Source organism: Erigeron canadensis, chromosome 8 (assembly GCF_010389155.1).
Source record: "Erigeron canadensis isolate Cc75 chromosome 8, C_canadensis_v1, whole genome shotgun sequence".
Classification (NCBI taxonomy): domain Eukaryota; kingdom Viridiplantae; phylum Streptophyta; class Magnoliopsida; order Asterales; family Asteraceae; genus Erigeron; species Erigeron canadensis.
The window spans coordinates 24548434-24564848 of NC_057768.1; the positions used below are offsets into that span (position 1 = coordinate 24548434).

Sequence of the window (16415 nt, forward strand, 5' to 3'; positions counted from 1 at the left end):
TCATATATAAACATATAGGTAATTATAAATATAACTTGATAGATTATATGTAAATGAATATGTTTACATATAAATTAACATTAAGATTTTTTAGATTCAAATGGTTTCTATATGAACCTTTTCCTTTATATCATTTTGTTTCTATATGAACCTTTTCCTTTATATCATTTTGTTATGTAACTTCATGCCATTTCTCTTAATACATTATTATCGAAGAAATTACGACAAAATTAATGGGGTGTTACAAATTAATTATGAAAGTCTATACTAAAAGTGTGAACTTTTACAAAACCACAAATTTTAGTGTGGATAAATATTTACACACTTTTAATTCTACATATTTTTACATACACAAAAGTGTGACAAAACTTTTAATTTGTTCACACTAACTAAAAGTGTGAACAAATGTAACATTATTTTTTGTATTTGTCCACACTTTTGGTTAGCGTGAATAAATTAAAAATTTTATCACGCTTTTATGTGTGTAAAATATGTAGAATTAAAAGTGTGTAGAAATTTATCGACACTAAAAATTGTGGTTTCCTAAAAGTTCACACTTCGTAGTGTAAACTTTCTTAATTAATTTGTAACACCCCATTTGTCCACACTAAGTATAAAAGTCCGCACCAAAAAGTGTTACTTTTAGTTTTACACACTTTTTAGTGTTGATAAAATTCACAAACTCGTAGTTCAATATATTTATACACATAAAAGCGTGACAAAATTTTTAATTTGTTTATATTAACTAAAAATATAGATAAATGAACATTATTTGTAGTCAATAAATATATGTATTTTTCCAATATTTTCCTCACTTAATATCCAAACACATAAAACAACTAAAACTGAACACCTAGAGATTATTTCTGCCCTAATAATCCAATCTAACGTACATTGATGCCCTACATACTAGAATAATTACTGCCACAAACACACACATGTGGGTGTGGTTGTGCGTGTTTTAGATATTTGACCAAAGCCCTTGAAATGACAAAAAGCATATATAAAAAGTAAAAACAAAAACACTCCAGAAATCATTGGCATCGTGAATTTATTATTTCACATTTAATTAATACAATTTAATTCAGATCTTTAAGAAAAAAAAACAATTACATTATAACATTCCTTATATGATATATTGAAAAAAAATGATGCAAACAAATTTATAAGTTGGCTTTAAATTAGATCTTGAAAATATATGCCACCATCTTCTAGGGTTTTCATCTTCTTTAAACATGTAGCCGTCCTTAAAGCATCTTTGTTGATGATAGACTCGGGATTTGGTCTTATGCTTGAAATGGAGAGAAAAATTTAGGCCTAGATAGACAAGACTAGGGTTTACGGCTTTAGTAAATGAAGCCTAAATGGAACAAATTATAAATAATTAACTCTTTAGTGTCTTTTGATCATTAATCGATGACAAAAAGAGGGAAATAGCTCAGAAGGGATAGACAAGGAAGGAGAACATGAGTTGGGTGGGAACGAAGAAAAGCGGTAGAAAGACATTTCATGACCATATAGTGATATAAGATCCGAACAACAACATATTTTGAGGAGATAAAAGTTGTTGTTTGGTCTTACAAGGTCAAGAAAAGGTCTTACAAGGTCAAGAAAACCAGAATCACATAAAGAAAAAAAACCAACAAAAAAAAACGAATTAGAAGACTAATTCGAGAAAGAAAGATACATTAGAGTAAAAGCTCAGGTAAGGATAACACCGATTTCAAAACAAAAAAACAATCTTTGTCACTGCCGCCTCTAATTCATCCACCTCCTTAATAGCCAATAAGGTGAAACCGATGGCGGCGCCGCCACCATCATGGATGACATTCATTGTATTTGAGATATATTTTCTTCTCCCTACATATAAAGATATAAGATAAATTTATTAATATCAAAGAATATTATTGTAGTAATTGGATAATTTAAAAAATACTATAAATTGAAATGAAGTAAGATTTTCTTACCTAGGAACGATGTTTGTTTCCTCTTACGCATTGAAAATCCTAGGGTGAGAAAAAGGGGATTTTGTTTTAGAGAGAAATATACGGAGAGGAGTTGAGTAGAACTATATAGAGGGGGTATATATATAAAAAGGAAAAGATGAGGGAGGGAGGTTTGATGTGTATAAAGGCCATGACTATGTAAAATCTGACAATGACAGGTCCAAAAGGCCCAGGAAGAAAAGAATTTTCCAAAGGATCCTTTAACCCTTTTTCCCATGGGTGGCCTATGCCAACTACATTGCGGCCCTCAATGGTCAACGAACCCCTGAATAATTATATGTTTTATTTTTGGATTTGAACACTTAAAAGTTAACACTAAATCTTACGTATTTTTTATTTTATTTTTATTTTTTGTTATTTTAGTTTTTAGCTTAAAGTGATTTTTAGTTAAATTTTAAAATATTGGTTATACCTTGATATTGTCATATAATTTATTTATTTCTAACGACAAACTCAAAGCGACAATATATTAGCTACAACTGATAATTTTGAAAAGAACCTTGAGACAAAACATCTTAAAATCGAAAACTTTGTTGGTGGCCAAAAGTAAAAAGTTAGAAACTTTGGTGTTTAAAGTGAAATCCTTAAGTTTTGTGTTGAGGATACGGAAACGAAAACTTTAGTGTTAAAAGTAAAAAGGTTTAAAAATATGGTGGTAAAAGTGACACTGGTCAAAGTTAACTTTTCATCTCATTGAACACTAAATGAAGTAAAAGTAGAAACTTTATTTGGTGGTAAAATTGAAATGTTCAAAAATAGAACTGAAGTTCCTAGCAAAGCTACTGATGCAGTGATTCAAGCCTCTAACAAACTGTACTTTCTTCTTAAATTTCCTTACTCTTTTACTTCAGTTTTTGACCATTTGATCGAGGCATGTATCTCTGAGCAGCTCTAGGTTATCTAATTACTATATATATACTCCTGATACAATGAAAAATGACGACTTCCCGAAATGCAAACAAGTGATTAAGAGATTGTAACAAATATTTCAGAATATGAACTCTGTCATAGAACAGCAATTAAGCACATAAGTTTCATAGAATTCTACTATATCAATGTCTTTGTTTTTCTATAGTTTCAAAACTTTACGTTAATCGGTCTCACCTTAATTTCACAGGTTGAACAACTCGAGCTGTATCAGATCAAATGGTTTAGTTTACAAAGAAATAAGTCAAACGGGCCAATCAAAGTCCTTCGATCACTACTACTACTATAGCTCTTACTTTTAATTAGGGATTAGTTCCCTAAAATGTAAGAAACTTTGAACGAATGTCTATAGTAGGAAATAACTAAAGTTGTGTGTATTGTATGTAAACAACTTTGAAATAATGTTTATTGTATGTAAGAATTTCGTTTCAACCAATTACAATCTGACAAGTGGCACCTGTAGGAAATAACTAAAGTTATGTTTTCTTACATACAATAAACATTTTTTTAAGTTGCTTACATACAATACACATAACTTTAGTTTTTTCCTACTATAGACATTCAGGCAAAGATAGTTACATTCCAGGAAACTAATCCTTTTTAATTAAAGCTTTAGTTTATGTTAACTAATGTATAGTTGGCAAGTAATGTAAGCACCGGGTTGGGTAAACGTTCAAAGTTTCGGGATTAAAGCTGATGGAAACCGCCAACACCCTACATTAACTATAAACATCACAAATTTTGATGAATTTCCGCTTGGTACATTGAACATAACATGAAGCAAACTTGTTTGCATATGTTGGACTAAAGCTGTAAATTACAGAACGACTTAGAATTGCATACATTTAGAAAAGTATAGCAATCATTCTATGGAAATCAATAGATTATGCTCTAATCATTTATATGCTTTTTGTGAAGTTAAAATTCATTCAGGAAGAAAATGTTTCGGGAGAAATTGTTATTTCACTCAATAAAAATCCCTCGAAACTCTTTCATGTCGTTGGTTTGGTATCATGCTATAATAAAAAAGGATAATGTAAAAGTCGACTTTTCATATGTTATTCAAAGAGCCAAATCGCAAGGTTCACCATATATGCAAATATTGGTCAACACACATGGTTAAATTTGCAACTTATCAATGAATTTGCAACGTGATATTTGTGACTGGCCAAAGAAAGGATCTTGCAATTTGGTTGATAATTTGTTAAAAGTTCTAAATCATTGGCTAGATGGTGATATCGCGCTTTTGGTTTTTGACCCATCATATAATTTTCTCCTGTCAAGATTGTCACAAAACCTGTCTTCACCATTAAAAGGCAACTATCAAATAGAGTCTGCCCCCCACCATCCAAAGTAGGGGCGGAGCCAATAGGGGAACTGGCGGGTGCTTAGCCTCTGCCAATAGTTCATACTTTTCATTGTAACGCTAGCTCATAGTTTATTAGTACAAAAATTTTTTCGAACCGAGCCACTTCCAATCTATAAATGTTTGATTTTTAGTCATGTTAGTGCAACTAAAACTTCTACATTCTGCCCATAAAAGTAGACCATCGTAATAAAATTCTATTTTACTAACATACTATTAAATGGTTATGTCTTTCACATTATATTGTATACAATGATCGGGAAAAAAATACATTTGAACCCTTTTCAACGTTAAATCCTGGCTCCGCCTCTGATCAAAGGTTGGAGCTACCGAGCTACACCAGGCCAGGGTAGCCAGTACTCAGTTTTTTAACTGGATTTCACTACATACGACGCTGAGTAGGTATTTTATTATAAATAAAATATATATAAAAAAACACACTAAAAGCCCACTAGTATTTAAATCTAACGACTCGAACCACTAAGCTATTATTGTCATGTCACAAATACTTACCACACCCATAAATTAATAAAAGAAAGAAAAACATTATGATTGTTTCTTATTGTGGAATCAATTGTTACATGTTAATAGTTAAATTTTATTTGCTATGGAATCATTATTATATCAATTAGTTATGTATGCCTAAACTTAATTATTAAGTCTTTGGGTAATTTCATCAGAGTAAACATTTAAGTTGTTGTTCAAGATATAACATGTCCTCCACATTCCACAAACTAACTGAAAAATCATCACCACCAGACCACTGCTTGTTTTCCTCCAAATTAGTACCTTCATAATCCATCTCTGGGTTGAAGTAACCCGAGGGGCTAATTAGGGGACCGTCAAGTTCGTCCCCAAGTGGTTCAACTCGAAACATATCTTGCTTTTGATTCTCACTACTTGGATAATAACAATCTGCATTGAAGTCAGAAAGCGGTGAAATTGCAGTATTGGTTGAATAGTTGTTGGTCAAACCAAATTGGCTTGTACAAATATCATCCTTGTTATTTGAGTTGACTGAGCAGGTCTGAGTGGTCATGGTGCTTGTAGTTGTAGAGGAAGAATAGATTGGATGCGGTGTCGTATTGGCTTGAATCCGCTCAGTCAATCGCGGTATCCAAAGGTAACGCATGGCATCCTTAAACTGCTTGCTATTAACGTTACATCTTAATATTTTAGCGTGCTTATGCACTCTAGTCTTCCAATAATTCTTGATCTCATTATCTGTTCTTCCTGGTAAGTGTCGTGCAATTTTAGACCATCTGTAAAATTTCCAGTTAATAAATACATGATAATAGAGGTCGTCGCGAGAATTTAAGTGTTCAGAACGAACTGGAAAAGATTCATGGCTTCTAACTAATTCAAGAAACCTTTTTCTATAAATGATTCCTATAAAAAAAAAAAAATTTCTTTTTGATAACCCCACAATAAAATTAAGCCAAAGGTATGGTTCGCATTTGCCTCTCCAGGCCCGCCCCTGATAATCTTTTCTTTTAATACACTAAAAGCACATCCTCTAATAACTTATCGACCAATCCAAATTTTTGATTTTTTTCAAGTTGATTTTTGTTTTCAATTTTAACTTTAATTTACACTTTTTTGTTTTTTTATCACCAATTTACAAATTTTAGTTACACTTTGTAACAAATAATTTCAAATAATAGATAAAAGATTATAACTCACATGTATCTAATAAAATAATCTACTCCGACATATATCCTAATAGTTCGTTCTACCTTATAAATACAAAATTAATTAATTGAAAATAAATAAAATCTCTATTATTAATAAAGGAAGATTGTTTCTAAAAGAAAAAAGCTTATGTGTTATATTGTAATTCTTCCATACATTCTTTATTTAGTCATCATAGTTTAGAATTTCCACTTAAGTTTTGATAAAATATTTTTAAATTAAAATTAAGGATATCTTCTATATATCTATCTCTAAGTAACAATTTATTTTGAAATTAAAATATATAACTACATGTCTATTAGTCTACCTCGTTGGTGTATTGAGTTTATGGTTATAAATACGTAAATTATGTTTTGTTTTTATAGGTTGTAGGTTATATTATTATTACATAGTGATGATGCTAATATTATTATACTTTGAAGCTTGTATAGTCTAATTAATGTCCACCTATAACAATTTTTATTAATTACAAATTTATAGTTATGATATTTTGTTCATTATTGAATTCAATATTTGATAATGTTAAGATCAATGTCCGCCTCTTATAACAAATTTTATTTTTGTATTTATTATAACGAAATATATATGTAACTTCCCGGATTGCATCCTGGTTGATTAAGATCTTTTAAAAATTGTATTACTACACATCATTTTACTTTAATTATGACATAATCATACTTTTTTATTTAAAATTCAAAATATTATTTTCTTAATTATGTATTATTAATATAGATTTTTATTAAATGTCCACATTATTATGTAAGTTTTAATCACCCTTTTTTTGTTATAATAGACTAAAAACTATGGTGCTTTTTTTTTCTTTCTAGATAACGTTTTTGTTTTTGCTTTTGTCAACTGAATGTGTTTTAACGTTTGTCCACAACTACAATACTATTGTTTCCGTTTAGTTTCGTTTTTTACATAATAATTTATCACAACTTTCAACTTATTTAAAGTTGTTTTTTTTACATTTTTATATGATAATATATTTTAAAGTTATCCGGGTATCATTCGGTTTATTTGTAAAGCGTTTATCAGTTAACCCGGGTTGAACCCGGGTTAATTAGCTAGTTCAATGTAAATTAAGATTTTAAAAATAAGTATACAATTATCTTTTTTAAAAAGTTTTTTACTAATTGTCATGACACATATAAAAAAAACACAACAAGTATAACATTGTCATATTTTAATTGAAATAGTTATGATATGTTTTATCTATGAATGAGATACTACTTCCAATAATGAAAAAAAAAACAACTTTGATGAACATATTAATTTAAAAAAAATATATTTTAATATAAAAAAAGTTAAAGTTTTCAAATGTAGAACTACTTAATACAAATACCATACTAAACTTTAAACCGCAATAAATTGATATCTAATATTGATAATGACATAACGTGTAATAGACACGGGTATAATTGAAATCTAGTGATATAAACAAACATATATTAGTAATTAACAAGTGACATCAACATATAATACCTATTGCCCAAACGTGAATGAAGCTCAACAATCAAAAGTTGTTCTTCAAGAGTTATATTACCGCGACGAACATCTGGGCGAAGATAATTAAGCCACCGCAATCTGCAGCTCTTTCCGGTTCTCTTTAATCCTGAACTCGTGATTTTATCATCCAGCAGAATTAAGTTAATACAAGTAAATTTTAATTGGAAATAAAACTATATATGGAAGGAAGAAAAAGTTCAGTGCTGGTAAAGTTTATGGATGTCTATATATATCTAGAAAAGGACTTTTATCATCTTTTTTCCTACATATAGAAGTATAAAATTAAAGAATTCTTTTTGAGAAGGTAAGATAAAAGCATATTGTAGCTTGAATATTGTTTTAAAGAGAATGACATGCGAAAATAAGAAATAGAAAAGTGAGATACTGTTTTGCTAATTTTAGAAATACAAACGACCCTACTCATCAGGTATGTTCCTTCTAACTAGTTTATTTAAAGTCATAAAGAAACATTCCAAAAAATCCCCATAATCCAAAGCTAGTTAGCCTAACACTATCTCCGACACATTCAACGTATTGCGATTCATATTTATTATTAGAAAAATTATACTTGCTTCGTCACACTAAATTTGTTTACTTTTAAAATTTCAAAGTCAAACTTTATTAACTTTTACCATAAATATTTTTAATTATTTGTGTTATATAATGATTGATCAAAGTTATACGAATGAAATACACGTGCATCTTGTAATGAGAATGATTTTGGTTTTTCTATTGATATGAAAAACAATTACAAGAGACCTCTATATATACAAGTCATTAAAACTAATTATGGAAACATAGGTCAATATGACCGACTCTAATTTTGGACTATGGACCCTATTCTGGACCGATCCTATCTCTTGTATGCTTTGGGCTTTGTTCTTTTATTCTAGGGAAGTGATGAGCCCGTTTCTGATCCCACTTTATCTAACACTCCCCCTCAAGTTGAATATCGGGATTACCGAAATTTAACTTGCTTAAACATTTATGAAACATAGTTGTTCCCACAACTTTGGTTAGAATATCAGCAAGTTGTTCTTCAGACTTAACAAACGGTAACTTGATGACTCCATTCTCCAATTTTTCTTTTATAAAATGACGATCAACTTCCACATGCTTGGTTCTATCATGTTGAACTGGATTCTCTGAGATCTGGATAGCAGCTTCATTATCACTCATGATTCGAATACTTTCCTTGGGAGCAAAACCTATTTCAGACACAAGTTTTCTCAACCACAATGCTTCTGCTAATCCTCTAGCTATACCTCTAAACTCAGCTTCAGCACTTGATAAGGAGACAACTTTTTGTTTTTTACTTTTCCATGTAACCAAATTATCACCTATCATTGAAAAATATCCAGAAGTTGACCTTCGATTACCTTTGTCTCCTGCCCAATCTGCATCTGTATATATCTGAATCTTGAGATGTCCATTAGCATTAAACAACACCCCATGGCCTGAAGTCCCTTTAAGATACCTTATAATTCGCAGAACTGCATCCATATGATCTTCCTGAGGTTGGTGCATAAATTGACTAAACACTCCAACAGCATATGCTATGTCTGGACGAGTATGAGCCAAATAAATAAGTTTCCCTACCAACCTTTGATATCTATTTTTGTCAGTGGCTTTAGCATCTGTCTTTATAAACAACTTCTGATTGACGACCATGGGTGTGTCTGCTGGCTTGCAATCAATCATTCCTGTTTCAGCTAAAAGATCTAATATATACTTTTTCTGACAAATAAAAATTCCACGCTTAGACCTTGAAACTTCTATTCCAAGAAAATACTTCAGATCTCCCAAATCTTTCATTTCAAATTCTGCAAACAAAGCTGTTTTCAGTTGATCAATCTCCTTTTCATCATTTCCTGTGATAATCATGTCATCAACATAAATTATTAGACATGTTACTAGATTCCCTCTATGACGAAGGAACAATGTGTGATCAGAGTTGCTTTGTTGATATCCATAATTCTTCATCGCAAGAGTAAATCTTCCAAACCAAGCTCTAGGTGACTGTTTAAGTCCATACAAGGACTTTTTCAACCTACAAACTTCCTCGTGTTTAAAATTATGGGAAAAACCTGGAGGAGGATCCATATACACTTCCTCTTTTAATTCTCCGTGTAAAAAAACATTTTTCACGTCGAATTGATGAAGAGGCCACCCCTGATTTGCTGCTATTGAGAAAAGAACCCTTACTGTATCTAGCTTTGCAACTGGAGAAAAAGTTTCTGAATAGTCGATGCCATAGGTCTGAGTGTACCCTTTGGCAACAAGTCTCGCTTTATATCTTTCTACATCCCCATTTGGTTTATATTTGATGGTATATATCCACCTACACCCTACTGGATTCTTCCCTTTTGGAAGAATACACTTTTCCCATGTATCATTCTTTATAAGAGCCTCCATTTCACTATCCATAGCATCTTTCCAATTTTTTAACTTCAAGGCATGCTCTACATCTGACGGGAGCTCTTCTGAGTATAGTTTTGCGGCAAATGCTTTTGCTTCTTTGGAGGAAAAACCTTCTGCAATATTAGCAAAGTTGTCTACCGGATACTTAGTTGACCGAGAACTCTTCTCTGGAGAATATCGCTTTGCAGGAATTCCTCTGGTAGACCTTGGTGGGAGAATATATCTTTCTGGAGGAGTTACTTTTTCTATATTTTCTGACTCTCCATTAACATTTTCCTGCACTTCATTAGCCGGAATATCCATATTATTCGAAGTATGACTTGGATCAGAACTACTTACCTTGGATATCAGGTCAGGATTCGGGTTGTTACTTTGAGATGAGGACTGTACATCTTTATCTGGATCTTTATCTGGAGTCTGAACTTCTGATGAATATTGAAGCCAACTCAGTGTGTCACTTTGTTTCTCCCCCTGACCACTGAGTTCCTGAGAGTAGAAATACTTGGTTTCCAAAAAATCACAATTCATCGTAGTAAACATACGATGAGTTATAGGATTGTAACATCTATATCCCTTTTGAGTAACCCCATATCCCACAAAGACACATTTTTCAGCACACGGTTCGAGTTTATTACGATATGATTTTGGAATATGAACAAAAACTGTACATCCAAACACTTTAGGCTGCAAAGTAAGAACTGATGGAAGCTTATGAAACTCAGACAGAACTTTTAAAGGGGTTTTCATATCGAGAATTTTTGTAGGAAGACGATTGATCAGGTAGGTAGCAGTAGCTAATGCTTCGGGCCAAAAACTTTTTGGAACTAATGACTCAATAACAAGTGCCCTAGTCATTTCTAAAAGAAGCCTATTTTTCCTTTCAGCCACACCATTTTGTTCGGGGGTGTGAGGACAAGTGGTTTGATGAATTATTCCTTTGGATTGAAAAAATTGGTTCATTTGTGAATTCACATATTCTCCACCATTATCTGTTCTCATGATTTTGATAGATTTTTGAAATTGAGTTTGAACCATGTTATAGAAAACAGTAAATCTATCATAAACGTCATCTTTATTTTTCAAAAAATAAATCCAAGTCATCCGGGTGCAATCATCAACAAAAATCACAAAATACTTGAAATTTTGACCTCCAACAACCGGTGCAGGACCCCACACATCCGAATGAACCAATGAAAAAGGAAATTCAACTCTAGTGTTACGAGGTTTAAAAGTTTGCCTATGACTTTTTGCTAAAATGCAAGTTTCACAATCAATCTTTTTATTTAAAGGAAAAAGTTTCGGAAACAGAACATGTAAATAACTAACTGACGAATGCCCCAATCTTCTATGCCATAACCACGCTTCTCTTTCACTAGTCCCATGAGCAAGCATGACGTTTCCACTTTCAGTAACTTCATCAACATAATACAGTCCTCCTCTCTCAGTGCCACGCCCAATAATCCGTCCCGTCCTGATATCCTGTAACAAACAAAAAGTTGGATGCATGAGAACTGAGCAATTAAGTTCTTTTGTCACATGACTTATTGACAAAAGTTTATGTGATAACGCAGGAACATAAAGACAATTGGTTAAATTGATGTTTGGAGAAATTTTAACAGTTCCCCCATTCATAACATTCATTTTTCCCTTGTTAGCAGCCTCTATATGAGTTTTTCGAGGTTTAGTAAAATTTGAAAAATCAGATAATTCATAAGTCATAGTGTCAGTTGCACCGCAATCAAAAATCCATGATCCATTCAACTTATTAGACTGGGCCAGATTTTTTCCTCTTTTTATTCTAGATGGGCTTATATTTGATCCACAAACAAGTCCATTCCCTTTTTTATTGTTTTCGGCCGATCTACTCCAAACCCTTCCCCCACATGTTGTTTCATTATACCATGTTGTTTCATTATTATTAATATATATATGTGGAAAAGGAGAGTGTGACCGTGTGAGAGAATGAGTATTATATCTCATTCTCTTTCTACCTTCCACCACTGAAAAACTGGTCCCTTCTTCTTCAATTTTCCCAGCCGCCGCAACCCCACCAAAACCTTTTTCTGATCGACGGTAGTCACTGTTATCTTTGGTGGTGATGTTGTTTCGAGCGGTAGGGTTTGATTGGGCTTTATCCTTTTCTGATGATATAAACCGCCGCCCCTTTTTGTTCTTAATCCACCAAGCCGGATAACCCACTAATCGGAAGCACTGATCTTTTGTGTGCCGTTTCATACCACACTCGTCACATGTAAGATGTGATTTGTCATCTTGGGCCATCGACTTGTTCTTATCATTGAATCGATTGTATCTTTTGGTTGCAAAACCAAACCCATCTTCTTCTTTAACAACCAAACCGGTGGCTATTCCTTGTGTTTCTCCAGCAGTGGCGGTGGTTGCTCCCAATATATTTTGGTGAGCGGCCTCCTTCCGGATGGTAGAATAAGCAACTTCAGCCGCCGGCAAAGGGTCGATACGAAGAATTTCTCTTTTGACGGATTCAAATTCGCCGATCTAATCCACTCAAAAATTGAAATAATTTTTGATCCGATCGAATCTTGTTATAGGCTTTGATATCCTCTGTACACTTCATTGGATTCGGATCGATACGATCAATCTTGCCCCAAATCCCTTGAAGTGAAATCCAAAAATCTTCTATGGATTTGTCGGCTTGTTTGATTTCGTTGGCTTTAACATGAAGATTGTAAGCTTGTAATTTATCCTTGCCACTACTATAAGTCGTGACAAGAGCATCCCATAACTTTTTGGCAGTGGAGAAATCAGTTAGATTTCCGGCAATATTCGGCTCTATATTTTGGATAAGCCAAGAGAATACAATAAGATCCTCCTGCTCCCAAGTTTCAAACTTTTCGGATGATGACTTCTCAGAAGGTAATTCAGTTAAGTGTTTTAATAAAGTTTTTGATTTTCCGCCTATGGCAACTCGAATCATTCGAGCCCATAGAGCATAGTTTTGACTGTTGAGCTTGAGATTGATTTGAAGGTTGTCGGATAATTTTGGATTTTGAGATTGGTGGCTGTTGTTTTGTAAAAAGTTTGTTAATTATAATGCCAAGTCATTACTAGAGCCGCCGGTTTCTTCTCCGGCCATGGTGGCTCAGGTTTTGATTTTAGGTGATATAGTTTGAGGGATAAAAAAACGGTAGATGATGAAACCCTAAGTCGATTTAGGGCTCTGATACCATGTAATGAGAATGATTTTGGTTTTTCTATTGATATGAAAAATAATTACAAGAGACCTCTATATATACAAGTCATTAAAACTAATTATGGAAACATAGGTCAATATGACCGACTCTAATTTTGGACTATGGACCCTATTCTGGACCGATCCTATCTCTTGTATGCTTTGGGCTTTGTTCTTTTATTCTAGGGAAGTGATGAACCCGTTTCTGATCCTACTTTATCTAACATAAGACACAATTAATTAATATAATTTTTCTCAAAGATTATATAACACCACCACTACCAATATAACATATTTTTATTTAAAATTTGTAAAAGTAGGTGTTGATTTTTAAAAAAATATCCAGTATATCCAAATTAACCATACGACTTCCGGTCTTTGCCACTACCATTAAATCCCGTATATATCATTTCCGGTCTTAGCTTACGTGTACATTAAAGAGCAACCACATGGATACAAAATGCACGAAAAAATGTAGTACGGTATACGTGTTATATGCCAGAGGCCTATATGTGCATTTCAAATTGAAACCGGATCGAAGTCTAACGTACGCCCCCCCCCCCCCTCAAAGCAAGTATATTATGCTACTAGTCACCAAATAAAACTAAGGTTGTGTTTGATAATGCAGAATGATTTAGTGCTGAATGATTTTTTAGCCTGAATGGTTCAAAGACACAGAATGAACTTGATTCTGAATGAAAATAATATGTTTGATTTCTAGTCTGAATGTATACTCTGAAAAATGAAAAATTACAAGTTTAACCTTACGGAAAAGATTTTTGATTAATCAAACATAGCCTAACTTTTGTTTTTAGTTGCAAGCATTGCATATAAAAATATAAAAAAGATAATAAAAACATTGAATATAATAATTATCTTAAAACATTAAAAAAAAATAAAAAATGTTCATATATTTTAATGGCCAAGAGAATGTCATCATCATCTCTCCTTCCTCATCTTTTCTGACCACAATCACTATTCACCACCACCACATTTTTCCACCTTCACCATTAAGAACTTCCATTAAACCCCATCAAATTTCACTCTGAGAATCCATTTTTATTCACAAATTCAAACAACCACCTTTCTTATCATGTGTCACAACAACAAAAGCTCTAACAGAAATACAGAATCATCATCTACATTTGATTCCACTAAATCACGTGACTTGGAAGGCAATAATGGAACTTGATGTTCTTGTTTTTAATAGGAGACCACCATTTAAAACATACATAAGAAAAGAATGAAAAAAGTAGGAGAGGAAAAAATAAATAAAAAGAGATTATGACAGATATCTATGCCATAGAATTAGTAGAAAAAAAAGAAGCAAAAATAAGGTAGATGGGGAGAGAAACGGCAGAAATAGATTGGGATGAAAAAGGGAGTAGAAGGGTATTTGAGTAAGAAGTGGATAATGAATGGTTAAGAGAGCATCTAAAGGTGAAATGGTTCAGAGTTTTTTTTCTCTCGTTCAGTATTCAGAACAACATAACAAACAATTAGGATGCTGACCGATTCAGCACCAAGTGCTGAACCATCCCATTCAGTGAAAATCAAACAGAGCCTAAATTAGCCCATTTTCAAAAATTAAACTTATATGGGCATTCAGCACTAGCTAATACTATAATTGTTGCATACTTGGGTAATCATGATTTTTACTTTGCAAAAGTAATCATAGTCAAAGGAATCACATTTTCATCATTTTTGCATTTTCATCATGTATTTAGATTTAAAAATAAAAAAAAGATAGATATGTTTGTACGTTGTTTAAACCAAAACGTGTAAATTAAGGTGTTAGTCAGGGTTAGCATTTATTTATTCATTCAGATATTGCATTTTCTTCTTCTAACATTATGATGTTTAAAGAGAATTTGTTTGTTTTTTGGTTAACTTGCAGTGTAAAGTCTAAATTGGACTTCCGGATTTAAATTCCAATTCTCCTGTATATATAGTCAGGAAGGGATGCCTCCAATTTTAGAGTACTACCTATACGGTACGAAATGCATTTTGTTTAATTTCCACGTGGTTGTTAATAGATTAAAAGAGATCGAGAGACATGTGACGCAAGGTAATCAATTAAGGTACATACCGGCACAAGAAGCAAGAGAATTCCATTTGCCTTCGCCGTGGAGAGCTACGCAATTGATGAGAGCTAAATCTTCTTCAGTTGTCCATGAACCTCTTCTAAGAAGAAGATCATCATTTGTCATCATATTGTTCCTTTGATCATCTTCTTCACCACCACTCATATCGTTACAAACTTATTTCGCTTAACTTAATTTCTTGTGCGTGAGAGTGGGCTATATATAGGTCGTTTAATTTGGAAAGTTATGTAAGTACTTTGGAAGGTGGATTTTGGTTCTACATGAGGCTAGGAAGATATGTTGGGGTTTTTATAGAAAGAGATAGCCGCAATAACATATGAAGTAGAAATTAATCTAAAAATCAAGAAGAATTAACACTTGTGGCGTATTGTGCAAAATTCGGCCTTTGGGAAGTTTGGAACTTTGACTTTGTTTTGGTGACGAACTTAGTGACCTACATGGGCCTGTTTGAAGACGGAGATGGTTATTATTTCATGAAATTTTCTTTATCCAAATTCTTCATGCTTGCTTCTTAATTGTCAAAAGTTCCCATTTTTTGTTCAAAATTGTATATATATTCTTTATCCGTTTCATTAAAAATGTCACATTTTGAATATTCAAAGTCTTAATTTATTAACTTTGACCTTATATATATTTTTTGTGTTATATAACTTTTGATGAAATTTATACAAAATGAAAATATATCTAAAACTCAATCAAAACATAAAATGTTCATCAACTATTATATAACACAAACAAAAATAATTAAGGTTAAAGTTGATAAATAAAGACTTTGAATATTTAAAATAAGACACTTCTAATGGGACGGAGGGAGTACTATTTAATGTTTATTAGTCAAACACATTGTTTCTTTTTTTTTATGTTTTTTTTAAAGATGTGGATCAATCGCTCGTAACGTACAGAGAATTTATTCGTAAGTTGTTTTAACTGAGTCTGCGCTAGAAATGTTTTCACCCTCAATACCTTGTAGGAGAGGAAAAACATCCAATTGTCTAAAGGCACCACATGCATGTAATTGTGATAAAACTCCGTCTCTCATCAAGACTCGAATCTGGGTCTTGCATCAATAAAAGACTTGTGTGAGATACCTTATACCATTGACCTATTTGCTCATTGGCCTTTTTTTTCATGTGAGTTTAATGAAATGTAATTAACTAAACAAGTGCATGCATATATGTGAT

The 16415-nt window shown here is 32.4% G+C and overlaps 1 protein-coding gene and 1 long non-coding RNA gene across 2 annotated transcripts; both read right to left on the bottom strand.

Annotated features, from left to right (window-relative positions):
* Window positions 1-1034: 1034 nt before the first annotated feature.
* LOC122579887 lies at window positions 1035-2068 on the bottom strand. The gene is made up of 2 exons (XR_006320708.1): window positions 1968-2068; window positions 1035-1860 (listed from the first exon to the last, which is right to left on the bottom strand). It is a non-coding gene; the product is annotated as an uncharacterized LOC122579887 (long non-coding RNA).
* Window positions 2069-4942: 2874 nt separating this feature from the next.
* LOC122578680 (transcription factor MYB108-like) lies at window positions 4943-15493 on the bottom strand. The gene is made up of 3 exons (XM_043750699.1): window positions 15219-15493; window positions 7477-7606; window positions 4943-5561 (listed from the first exon to the last, which is right to left on the bottom strand). The coding sequence occupies exons 1-3, from the start codon at window positions 15376-15378 to the stop codon at window positions 4976-4978; spliced, it is 876 nt and encodes a 291-aa protein (XP_043606634.1). The 5' UTR covers window positions 15379-15493; the 3' UTR covers window positions 4943-4975.
* Window positions 15494-16415: the final 922 nt, after the last annotated feature.